Source organism: Meleagris gallopavo, chromosome 3, assembly GCF_905368555.1.
Source record: "Meleagris gallopavo chromosome 3, MGAL_WU_HG_1.1, whole genome shotgun sequence".
NCBI lineage: Eukaryota > Metazoa > Chordata > Aves > Galliformes > Phasianidae > Meleagris > Meleagris gallopavo.
Window position 1 is genome coordinate 10272501 of NC_139406.1, and position 13066 is coordinate 10285566.

A 13066-nucleotide genomic window follows, 5' to 3' on the forward strand; every position below is an offset into this window, starting at 1 on the left:
GTCTCCGAAAAACGGTATTTGGTGCTAACTATACTGAATATAAGGAAGCCAAATAACAGCAATAAAATCCCACAGTGCGTATTTTGTAGGTCTGGAGGAAGAGGAATACTTTCTTCTTCTCACCCCCCCCCCTCTTATTGTGAAAGAAGTGGTGTGTGTTTTACAGAATATAGCAATTCAAAGCTGACTATGACAAATACAGCCTGCAATTGGTTTTGCTAGGGAAATCTGACATGCAGAAGGAATATGTGTATACGTAGAAAGTAATGCAGATCATCTTAATTCTATCAAAGTTACAGATGTATCCTGATGTATACCAGTTTAAAAATTTGTCCCAGAATTTTTGTCTGGATGTTATTTCTTTTGCTGTTAACGTAAGGTTTAAAGCTTTGTTTGGCAATTATATACAATTCAGTAAGGACAATTAAGATACAGTGTTTTTATAAATGCTGCTGGCATCTTTAAAACTAACCGAATTAAAATATTAGGAATGTAAGTAATACATCAATATGTTAATGTTGAAAGAGTTATAGAATTCTAAAGGTGCTCACTAAGCCAACGTGTATTTTAGAAAGATTTTTCAGTTGGGGAAAAAACATTGAAAGCAGTATGGTGACTTTCTGAACCTATTGAATTCTTGTCAAAATTATCATTAACTTCATCTGTGCCACATACAGCTTGTAAGAATTAATTCTGTTGCTTTGGTACTTACTGTAGCTTCCAGAATGCATCTAGTTTATTTTTGCATGTTTACATTTTTGTAGGACAGCAGTCATTTAGAAGAATTCTACTGTTGTCAGACTAACATTTACACATGTATGCATATATACATGTATATCAAGTTATTAATATCTATATTAATCTGTCAGTACTATGGTTCTATTGTTTTTGACAGATTTATTGATTGTGTGCTGCAAGCATTGTTTTTTACTGGAAATTGGCACCCACAATCAAATGGGAAAGATGGATGCTCTAAAAATTGCAATTTTTCAATTATTCTTGTAATTAATCCTTTCGTATTGATAGTTTCCAGGAGCTGTGTGGCCAGGAGTGGTCTTTGTCACTGGACAATTAAGCAACTGGTTTAAAAAAATTGTGCTCATTTCAGGAACTGCCATGTGAGATTTGAAAATAAATAGGTGTGAGCTGTTTTCTTGCTTTGATTTTGGCTTTGATTAATACTCCCAGATGTGCTTTGTTTGAGATAATCATTGCCTGCTTTGACTGTTAGCATCCATTATTGGGGTCTGTAGCTAGGCATGAGCTCATGTGAAGTCTTGCTAGTGCTGCACAAGGTTCTGTACCAGTGTAGACTTCAGCACTTGGACCTTCCTGTTGGTACCGATGTGGCCATGTTTCTTCTGGACCTTGCATCCCCATGGGAATTAATTTGGAACTTGTAACGACCCGGTTCCTCCAATAACTATCGTTATCTTATTTTCACTGTAGCTGTTGTTGACACATACCTAATATTAAATTAATTTTTCATTGTTGCAATGAGTGCTCTCCCCTGGACCCTGATCTCTCTTTTGCGACCTCTCAATGTAAATTATTTGGGATTGTGTCCATTTCATCATCTCATACGAAAGTGTGAAGCTCATTCATTTTCAGCTGCCCTGCGATGAACAGCTATGTTACATTATTAACATTACAGGTTATGTAAGTGGACTTAGGAAATGCAGAAGGGGGGGCATCAGGGAAGTCTGTCTGTGGATAACATGAATAACCAAACTTTTCTAAATGAAGCACTGCTGTTCTGCAAGTAAAATAAAGCAGTCTTATTCTTCATTTGTTGAGGCTCCTTTGCATTAATTAAAATTGGTTAAAAAAAAAAAGACTAAAAAAAAGAAAATCACAGTATTTTAATGTGACCTTCATTTGGCATTTGTTTTAACTTTTCTTCTCCTATTTTATTTAATTCTTCCACTGCTGTTGTTCAATTAGTGTTTGACCCCTTTAGCAGAGATGTAAATTAAATGACATTTCAATGCCATCCCATATTTAAAATACTGTGTTAGTTGTGGATCATAAAGGATGATCTTCGTTCTTTAGCTAATTTATTCATTTAACAATTTCCCTCCAGAAGTTCCAGCAGAAGGCTCTGAAGCAAACTAAGCAGAAGAAATCCAAGTCGGCTGAATTTCTGATGGGTGAGCCTTGCTTGATGAGTTATTGCTCATAATTTGTGTAAGGATTAATTAACTAATTACAGACAAATGGCTGTGGGCGAAATTTTGCTCTTGCTTGTCAGGGTGCAATTTGTAATTATTTTAATCATTTATTCTTTTTTTTTTTTTTTTTTTCCTGAGTTAATTTTAACCTAATTCTGTTTTGGCGACATTTGAGGACGATACACTTGAGTCTTTCAGCAAAGGAATTACTAGAAGGAATTTTCTGCTTGTCATTGAAATACACTTTGCTGTAATGTGCTCTTCTGACCTCCTTGTTTTCTGTAGTAAAAGAAGAGAGAGCAGCAACAGAAGGCATTGAAAATCCAGCTTTTAACATCAGCAGCACAGATCTTTCAGCACATCAGACTTCAGAGGAGGAAGTTATTAGACATGACAAGCTGCATAGCACCCTTGCAGCTCACCAACAAAAACTCAGGCTGCAAGCCCATGCTGAACCAAGAGGTGAGGCATCAAACCGGATTACCCTCAAACGGAGTGACAGCAGTTGCGTTCCTCATCGAACCTGCACATTCCGCCGGGTGTTCCCATCCTGATGCATCCCAACATCCACCCCCAAAGCCCCAAACGCCTCTGAAAACATTGGGTGCTTGCAGGTTTAGGGATCTGTGCTCCGTTTTTGTGTTCGGCTGGCTCCCCTTACTGTGGATGCAGGTTGCATGGTGCTCCCCCCGAGCAGATGGGAGTGCGGGGAGCCAGCTCTTCTTATGGTGAGTCCCCTTAATTTGTACCAGGTTGGATTTCGGAGGCGCTGTAGCAGACAGATGCTGCTCCCTTGCTGGCTCCCGAGCATTGAGTAGCTTTAAACAGCTTACAGATCAGTGATTGATTGTTGTCCTCAGATCTCCCATATGCCCTCAGTCAATCGGCATCTTGCTTCTGCTTTATTATATTTTTTCAGCCACTTGTGCTCATATATTTAGAGCAGAGTGTCCTGTTTGCTCAGCTTTTCCAGGGAAGTGATCCTGCACAACCTGGTTTTTAAGCTCAGCTGTGGTGTGGCACCCAAAAAAGATCCTGTCTCATGAAGCAATGTTCATTATTTATGGTAATGCAAACTATTAGGATCTTTGGTGACATCAGTTTTTTATATTGCAGAGGTACGGTAGCTTTTAACCTATTGCTTAATTACTCCATTTTGAATTATTATTACCACTGAATGTTATGACTAATGTTTTTTTTTTACTTAGTAATATCATACAATTAAAGAATGGCTTGGTTGGAAGGGACCTTAAAGCCTATCCCATTCCAACCCTCTGCCGTGGGCAGGATTGTTGCCCACCAGATCAGGCTGCCAGGACTCCATCCAACCTGGATTGGTGAGAAAATACAAGGAGGAAGAAGGTGAGAAAAAGAATGTAGAGACATCTGATGAGTTTTATGAGGAAAATCTTGGACTAAGTTCTAAAGTGAAAGCAGTCGTTTCTGAAATCAGACTAAAAATCTTCCATAAATATGCACTGAAAATATAATTGTATAGGAATGTGTAGTATCCTTATCTTCAAGTGGATTGTAATCAACCATGAGTATGTGAATGTACATACAAAGCCTGAAATCTCCCAAGGTACCAAAGTAAACAATACAGCTTTGAGGTATCCAGCTCACCCAGTGCTTCCTATCAAACTCCCAGGCAGCAATGCCATTTGGTGAGCACCCTTGAGTACTCACCCAGGTATTTAAATATGTAAGTACAGGCTGGTGAGCCAAACTCCAGGTATTTGCTTTTAAAACTCTGGACCTTGTTGTGTTAATATTTTATCCTCACAGGCCCAGAGAGCCCATGGCTCCTGATAGCCTCTCTCACAATTAGGTCTGGCTTTCCATTTAGCTTTCACGTGACTGCATAGTGCCACATGGAGCAGGAATTCTCTCTGCAGCCTGTCAGAACAATGATTAAGGAGACAAAGGAATTGATTGTTTTTTAATGAAATAGTCTATTTGGTAAAAATGAAGTTGGGCTTGCTGGAGTCTGTCCATACTTTCAGTTGCTGCTTCAGAAATTCATGAATAGTCTCTTCAAGAAAGGAACACTTTTAAAGACTAAAATGTGTTTTTAAACCCATTATGGTGAATTCATCATTCATAGTATCATTTAAAAAAACAACAAAAGCCAACAACAACCAACCAGACAAATTATAACACCAAAACCCTTTTTTTTTTTTTTTTTTTTTTGAAACACAGAACAGAAATTAATTTTGAAATTAATTTTGCCTGGAATGGAACAGTTTGATTGACAAAATGCTTTGAATGGCAGACAAAGGCTTAGTGAGAGTTAAATATTTTGTTTCCCCAAACTCACTCTCCTTCGCAATCTTTTGCCCATTCAGTTAACCAGACCAGTTGTTCACATTAGCTCTGCCTCTAATTCATGCAGCTGTTAAAAAAAAAAAAAAAAGTCATCCATTTATGTCATCATAAAAAAAAAAGTCTAGATTGGAAGAGGTCTCTAGAGATCATCTGGTCCAATCTTGCATTAAATAATTCTTAGTCTAACTTCTGTCAGGACTTGTTTGGCAGTCACAGGGGCCAGTTCAAACTTATCATGGGCTGCTAACAAAACAACAGCTTCAAGCCTGACCAGAAACCTGGGGAAAATTGAACTACACCTTCTGGTACCTCCTGAGCTAATTTTCCCCACCCCCAAGTGTAGTAATACTTCATTAAAGAGGAAATGGAAAAAGCCAACTACATAGAAAAGCATGGTATGGCATGATCGTAGTGAACGGTAGTATTTCATGGTCCTGTCCATGATCACGAGATTCTCCTCTAGCTCTCAGACCCTAGGCTGAATCCAGGTTACTTGATAGGGAGTAGCATTGGTCAATTCTAATTCTTGATGTTAAACTACACAACCTAAAAGCAGTTATAACCTTAAGCACAATTATTTAATTGCAGTGTTTAGCAGATTACAGGTTTAGAACACTATGTAAATATCAGGCTGGATTTAATGCTATGCCCTTGGAGGCACAGTGCGGGGATGTCATTGCCTTTCCATTGTCTTTCCACCTGTCACCTGTGTCCTCAATGGCAGCAAACAATAGCTACAGGAGTGCTAGCATTTCCTCCATCCTACAGTAGTGTCACAGCCTGTTCCTCCTTCTGTGACTGCTTGAGGGAAGTATTCTCTAGAAAAACCTCCACGTACTTTTGAGATGCCTTCTCACACACCTCCGTGCTGAGAATACCAGAGAGGAGTGTATATAATCAGCTGTGTGTTCAAGACAGCCTCAAAGTCTTTTCCTGGAATTTGACACACTGTGCAAAATAAGGATTATTTAGGGACGAAATAGCCTGTGCAGAAGCCCATCACATTGCAGCTTGCTTTCAGCTGGCCCCTAACCACCTTAATTCACAGGTATGATAGAGCTATATTGACTTTTCCATTCCCTTTTCTGAGATAACAGTACATCACCTGAAAATGAGTGTGTGAACAGAGTTTTGCCTTGAATAGCTGATGAAATATTTCCAGTTTAAAAAGTTCAAGTATTTTTTCACAGAGGATTTAGTCCTGTGTAGAGCCAGGAGTTGCATTCGATGATCCTCATGGGTCCCTTCCAGCTCAGGATATTCTATGATTCTATGCTCTCGTGACTCTGATACTCCATTTTTTCCATTTGTCAGGCCATTTTATTCTTTCACTGTCATATTTTCAGTGATGGACCATATTCCCAGTGTTATCATCAAGAGTAGACAATTATTCAAGAATAAGCTTTTGTGTAACTTTCTGCTGTCTGCTTTCCATTACTGCTTTTATAGGATGGTGACCTGGTGTTGCTGTTAAATGTTATAGTGACGTAAGGGAACTGGCTGTTTACTCATTTTTACCAATTATCAGGCACCTAAATGGTTACAGTGGGTTCTAACCACTGTATTTTCTCTTCATGATACACTGACCTTTTGCTGATAGCTCCTAACCATCATGTTTGTTTCTTTCCCATATTTCTCATGAAATTAAGGCCGCCTGGCAATTTTTGCAATTTATTTGTTCCTGAAAATTCTCGGAGTTTACTTGTGACTACATCCAACCAGCTCCTTCCTCCTTTCTTCACCTCAGCAAATATTCCATTTGCCAGAAATTTTCACATTAGTCATCCCAGTGGGAGGTCAAATAGTCAATAAACAGATAATAGAAAAATATTTAGGATCACATTACCCATAACTGGAGTAAAGGATGGACATTTCAGGTGCGCCTGAAATCAGGGTGAGCTCCCATTTTCTTTTTTCCAGAGGTATTTAAATCCAAAACACTTGGGAGAGTTCCCAAGTGTTCAGGTGGGCTTGGTGAACTCTGTGCCTGGCAAACTGCCGTGGCGGAAGCACCAAACCGCCAGGAAACTGCCTGCCTTCTTTGGCTGAAGGCAGAACACGAAGGCAGTTGCTCAACCTTGGATGAATGATGTATGTCACAAGAAATCCCTTAACAAAGGGCTATGTATTTAGTGTTTTATCATAGGCCTGCAAAACAAACATTAATCTTTTCCAGCATTCAGATCCTCAGCTATTGTGAATAGTTAATTTGCTAGTGGCTTATAGCTGTTTGTACTACTTGGTGCTCACCACAGCCACAGAACTATAAGGCTCTGGTCCAGCTAATCCCGAGAAGAGCTCTGTGGGATGGCACTGTTCACATTTCTACAAGATAGGTGAAATTTCTAGCCCAGGCATGCAGAGGGAATGTATGTCAGAACAAATTAGTCTGTGTTCTTTCTGGGATGCCAGTTACGCATGCAAGCTGCAGAATCCAGGCGCAGGGCTATCCAAGCATCCTACCATTACATGATCCACCTTGCACCCGGCCTCTTCAGAGGCTGTGATAGTCTGTGGCTTTTGCATGAAAGATGAAAGGAAGGCTAATTGTCTTCTCCTGTACCGTTCACAGTAGTACAAAGGCTAGAGGCAGTCTGACCCTAAATGTTGATGTTTCAGGTTGAATTGTCTCCAGATGATGAGGAGTGCTCATTTTTTTTCTATCTTCCCCAATACACAAATCCTTTTTCAGAACTAGATTATCTCCTAAAATCAAAAGCCCTAATTAATTCTACCACTTCATCTGCAATAGGCACTGTTAACATCTCATATCATGCTCCAATAAATTTGCCCACAGAGATTAACAACGTTTAAAAAGAAAAAAGAGGGAAGGAAAGCTTCAATTGAAGACCAAAAACTATTCTAATTAGCATAGGTATGGTATTAACATGGCTATACTGCTTCTGGCAGCAAATTAGTGTCTCTGTGTAGTCTCCTCCTGCACCACCTCCTAACTGCAGAGCTGGGTTGGACATATCTAACATGATGCTGCCTGCATCCTGTGAGGAGCCTCCCACTGTGAAATAGAACAGTTCTGCCCCTCATCAAAAGCCAAAGTAGAGCTCTTAGCCTTTGCTAAGGGACGAGTTACTACTGGCAGTAGTTCAGCTGTGGCAGGACAAAATAAGCCTTTTTCTGCTCAAACGTGTAAGTGAACAAAAACTTTGATCAGTGTGCAGACAAAAAGGGTTTTGGGAAGGAGCCACCTGGGATATCAACTTGATAATAAAAATACCATCAAGAGCATCAGTAACACCAGTCTGTTAAGAGAGAACTGAGGCTTTTTGAACAGTCTAATTTCAGTCTAAGGAGTTGTTAGATACCCACTGGAGAGACAGTAAGCATGGATGAAAAAAAAAGCAGGCAACTGCTGGGAATTCATGTTTATGCTGCCTGTGAAGAAAATGGGGCCTGTGACATTGGCATTTGCATTGGACATAAAGATTTGCATAAAGTATGGAGCTAGAAATGTGAATCAAAACTGTACCTTTTTTTCTTGAGCAACAAGAAAGTTTATATGTAATAACTCAAGTTGTGTGTCTATGGTTCCATGCTTTCTGATTTCAACAGGGACTCGAAATGGAAATGCCAAACCCGGTATGCAGGGCATGATGGATCACCATGTATGCATAGGAATAAAAAGGGTTGTCATTGGAAGTAATTTTGCGTTGAATTACACAATGTGTAATCCAATTGAAATCAGCAGAACAGCACAAGGTGTAATGTAGTGTGCAAAACGTGTTCCATTGCATGCAATTTTGACAACAGGGATACCGTGCCACTCATCTAAGTAATGTGCTAAAATTGAATCTGTGAGAGGTATGGGGACAAGAACTGTGAAGAATGGATGCTTTTTATAATTGGGAAATACCCTTTCAGAAGGTGACTGGATATATGTTTTTAAGGCTAATTTATAGCACTTGGGAATTGTTTGCTTCATAGTAGTGCTGTTGAAACCCTAAGCTTCTCACTGTCCCAGAAAGTTCCTTTGATGCGACTGCGTTGCAAAGGATCAGCTGAGCACACCAGCCTGGTAGCACTTGGTCTTCATTTTCCCCACTGACCTATGTCATGTTATCTAACAGCATTCCTAGATGAACTGCAACAACAGTAAATCTCTCTTCAAGTCTTCAGCCAGCAGCGTTTCCCCAGGAAAGCAGCAGGTCTCACACTGGTTTTCCTTAGCACAGGGCCCTCTGTTGCTCGTAGGAAAAGGAATGTTGTACATCTGCACAACGATAAATGTGGTGAGTCTTCCAGGAGTGGATTGGGGGGAAAGGAAAGTGGGTGCAAAGAGTGTGGTGTTTCCCAAGGGCTGGGCAAGGCACAGCATGGGCCATGCTGCTCAAGCACGAGTGGCCCCCTTCACCAGCATCTTGTCAAAGCTGACAAGTAAGTTTATTCAAGACTTGCAATATAAACATCAGACACAGTTATGTGGTTTGCTCATTACCTACGGTCTCTGCTGAGGATAAGGAAAATGACATACGATACCTTTAAACTTTAAAAATAAAAAAGAAACTTGATGATAGTATTTAACAAGCTGTGTTTTCAAGATAGAATTTGCTGTACTGGCTCTTGCTGCATGGCTCTAAGTTTGAAGATGCCATTGAAGCCTATTTTTTCATTGAATTCTTCTAGTGCTTATTAAAATTTGAAGTTCCACGTGTAAAACAGCCACTCCCTGATATATTTGGTGATAATCTGAAATGACTTCATGCTTCCCAGCAATCCTATTCTAGGTCTGTATCTAGAACGTTATAAATAATATTTATCTACACCTATAGGTAACAATTTTAGATCTAAATGCAAAATAATAGTAATTTATCTTACTTAAGGCATTTAGCTTTTATATGTAATGTAAATCAGCTTATATATATTACAGTGAAGGCATTTGTAATGGCCACAACTGGAGGCAGACATAACTGATACTGTGCTTCAGTAACCACAACCAAAAATCCAAATTAAAATATAATTTCAGGTTAACTTGTAAAAATTTTCTATTATTTTCTGGCAAAACAAGAACAGAAAATTACTGTTAATTTGTGGATTACATACCAAATCACTGTCTTATTTAAAATGAAAACTTTCTAACATTTTCATTAGATGTGTGTAAATCCGGCAACACAATTTTGGAATAAAAACTTAAAACATTTGTTCTGAAAGTTTCTACCTTTCCTAAATTATTTTCCAGTTTTAAGTAAATTTTAAAAATCTCATCTGAAATCTCTCCTCTTCCCCTCCCAATCCCAAGCCAAATTGAGATAGGCACCTCTCTTAGAGGGTATTCAAGTTTGGCTCTAGGATGCTGCTAGGATGTTCTTGTGGTTGCATGTCATTATAAAGAAACCAGGAAACAAACACAGAATCTTATACTTAGGCAGCCCAAAGGGCCATATCTGCATTGCTTCACTGCTGTGCTTCAAGAGCATTTTAGGTAAAATGCCATCTCAGACTAAAATCAGTCTTTCCTCTGGCTTATTCAGAAGACTTTCATGAGTTGCCTTATAAAGTACACCAGTAATGTAATACTAAGTCATTGTTAGGGATACCTGCTGACCATGCTGCTACCTAAAATGGGAAGGCTCCTACTTACTAAGGGAAGTTGGCTCAGACCATGATCTGTGTATACCATTTCATAACAAAAAAATTGTTTATGCAGCAATTTTTGTATTTGTCTCTAAGCATCATTCTGAAAAAAAAAAAAAGCACAAATGAATGCCTATTCAAGCAGCTAGTAATCAGCCAGTTAGTTATTAGTAATTCCTTCATTTTTACACTGGTCAAGAGAAGCTCAACCCATCCGGTGAGGTTTTATTATTTACCTTTCATTAAACTCAAAACTTAAATCAGTAATAAAATATAGGGGACAATGCAATAATTGCCTGTCATCAAAAATTCTTACTGTACCCATGACATGATATTGGTATGGGCTGTCTGATTTCTTTGTGGAGTAGAAGATCTTGCAGAAATGCAACTTACTTACACCATTTCTGTGGTATTCTCAGGACGTGGACTGTATAATTGACTACAGACATCTTAACTTAAAAGCCATCTTAGAGTTTCATCCAATCCTAGTAATGTGCATGTAGTCCCATGGGCTGCGTTCAAGGATTATGCTAATTTTATTAGCAACTCCTCTTGATTTAATTAAACTATACAAATTCCCACCTGGTCACTATTGTGCCAACACCCTTCCTTCCATTTTTATTCGAACTTATAGATAATTCTTGTTTTTGCTCTTCAGTTCTGATATTCTGAATTATCCTTTGTGTTTTCCACATAAAGTAGCACAATTTTGAAGGGAATGAATAGAGTTTCAAACTCAGTTGTTGGGTTCTGAGTGATTCTCTGGTTCGAAGCAAATAAAACACGTTTCCAAAGTCAGTTAGCTCTTCACAGCAGCAGATATTCAAAATAACTTGCTTTTTGAAAGCACCAAGCTGTCTGCTGCTGTTTAAAATACCTGCGAGCAAGCTCTGTATTAACATTTGCTTTACTGTGTTTATACCATGAAGCAGAGCAATGTGAATTCCTTAGTGGACTGTTAATTTACATGTTATACACTTTCAAATATTTCCAAAAGCAAACGTGAAATGATTAGTAATCCATTCACGTGCTCACAAAATGTTATTAGTAAAATGCCTTGGGCAGTAAGTTATGTTGATGAAAATTGATAATTTTATATTTTAAATCTAAAGTAACCTTCCCTGCCCCCAACAAAACCAAGAACCAGCCCAGAGTCCAGAGCTGCTGGTACTACCTGGAGCTGTGTTGTTCAATTCTCAGTGTATGTTGAGCTGAAAGGAAAACAAAAAAGTAAAATGAGATTAGAGCAGGCATCTGAGGTTTGCAGGGATTTCTTCTCTTCAGAAAGCCTCTCTTTAAGTTTTCTGTGATGTCCTGTAGTTTAAAATAGCTCATTTTCTATAAAGTCAGTGATTCTGACATTTACCAGTCTTTCCATCTGTATGGACTTTTAAGACTGAACATTGCTATGGAGAAATCAAGCCTTGTTCTGTTTATTTCTGTATGACTTTGTGTCTGCAGTTGTGTGTTGTCCTGGCTGAGCCGAAGCTCTTGATGAAATGTCTCGTGCTCCACAGAAAATGGTTACGGTTGTGCTTTTTCAGAGAGGACCAAACCCAATTTCGTTAATAATTTTCTCCGTATATCTCTTTTTCAAATAATAGTTTCCATGCCTTGTAGACTCAAATACAACATGACACTTCCTCCTAAATGCCAATTATTCTGTCGTGAAGAGTTCTGCAAAAGTCTGCTCCTCAGAGCTTAGTCCCAAACCCAAGGGATAAAGAATATAGTGTATTAAAATTCAGTAGAATCTGTTGTGATATAAAGACCATGAAGAAAGCCTGTGCTAGCTGACTATTGCTTGTATGTTTGCAACACATACTTTCCAGCTATTTACATTTATGACTATGAAGTAACTGAATAGAGATGTATCGTCATTTTCTTCTTTAGTACATGGGTGAATTATTTTACTGATATGTGAAGGGGTGTTCATATAACATCATGGTGCTTTGTGATAGAGAAAAACAATTACAGTGAATAAGGTAGAATGGCTGTGTTATTGCAGTACATAAGACTTTGATTACATACTGCCAAGATTCATACCAGTCTAGTAGTTGTTGACAGATAAAGTAACAAAAATGAAACTCATTTATTTTTTCTTTATTGCGACCTCAAGGTAAAGCAAATTTTCAGTTCTTGTACTTACTACACTGAAGGAACAGAGACTGACAGTCAAAATGTGCCGGTCTAGAAATATAAATTAAACCTAGTTTCATATCAAAGTTTCATTTAGTCTCTGAGAAGGAGTTGCTGTTTGGATTATTTTTGATCCTAAAACAAATATACTGCAGACTACTATAGTGTATGTTGGATGAGTTAACTCCCTTGCGCATTTAGCTCTTATGTATTAGCCCTGTTCAATGAATTTTGCAATTTGTTATGGACTTAATTATTCTACTTTTTTTCTCTATTTAGTCATAATTTACCGTTCTTGAAAACGAAGTGAATGTAAGGGTGATTTTAATAAAGCAACAATTTTCTTGAAGGAAAGCAGTAATTTGAGAGAAAGCTCATCCCTTTCCCTCTTGTATAAAAAAGAATTGTTCTGGCTGATAGTACTGAGAGCTCCTCCAGGCAGCTAGATGCTGTGTTGCTCCTTGATAAGTCTAACAAATGACTTTTTTTGGTGTGTGAACTTGATTAGTTTCTAAAGAACACATACAACTAGCTGTTGAAATGGAAAGTGCTAAAATGAGTGTTTTTATCCCATCAAAACCTTGCATTAGCTACCTAGCCCAACTAAACATTATTGCTGTTCAGATTAATGAGGCAGTTTTCTAGTATCTCCTCTGTAATTAAACACTTCTGTGGTTGACTACAGTATTAAAGATGCACCAGACGTTGAAACCTCAGTGGTGAAATTTAAAGCTGTTGAAATTGGAGGGGTCAGCTGTGAAACACAAATTCATCTGCAGTATGGGTAATTCACTCGCAAAATGCGTTTCAAGAATAATTTGGCTTATGTTGGAGATGTTGAA

At 38.4% G+C, this 13066-nt stretch overlaps 1 protein-coding gene across 1 annotated transcript in view; it reads left to right on the plus strand.

The window, feature by feature from the left end:
- The window catches only part of LOC100539960 (uncharacterized), a 193068-nt gene that overhangs the window by 41195 nt on the left and 138807 nt on the right, over positions 1 to 13066 (plus strand). The window contains exons 7-8 of the mRNA XM_031552754.2: positions 2084 to 2150; positions 2457 to 2633. Coding sequence (XP_031408614.2) covers positions 2084 to 2150; positions 2457 to 2633 — 244 coding nt within the window. The remainder of the gene's footprint in view (positions 1 to 2083; positions 2151 to 2456; positions 2634 to 13066) is intronic.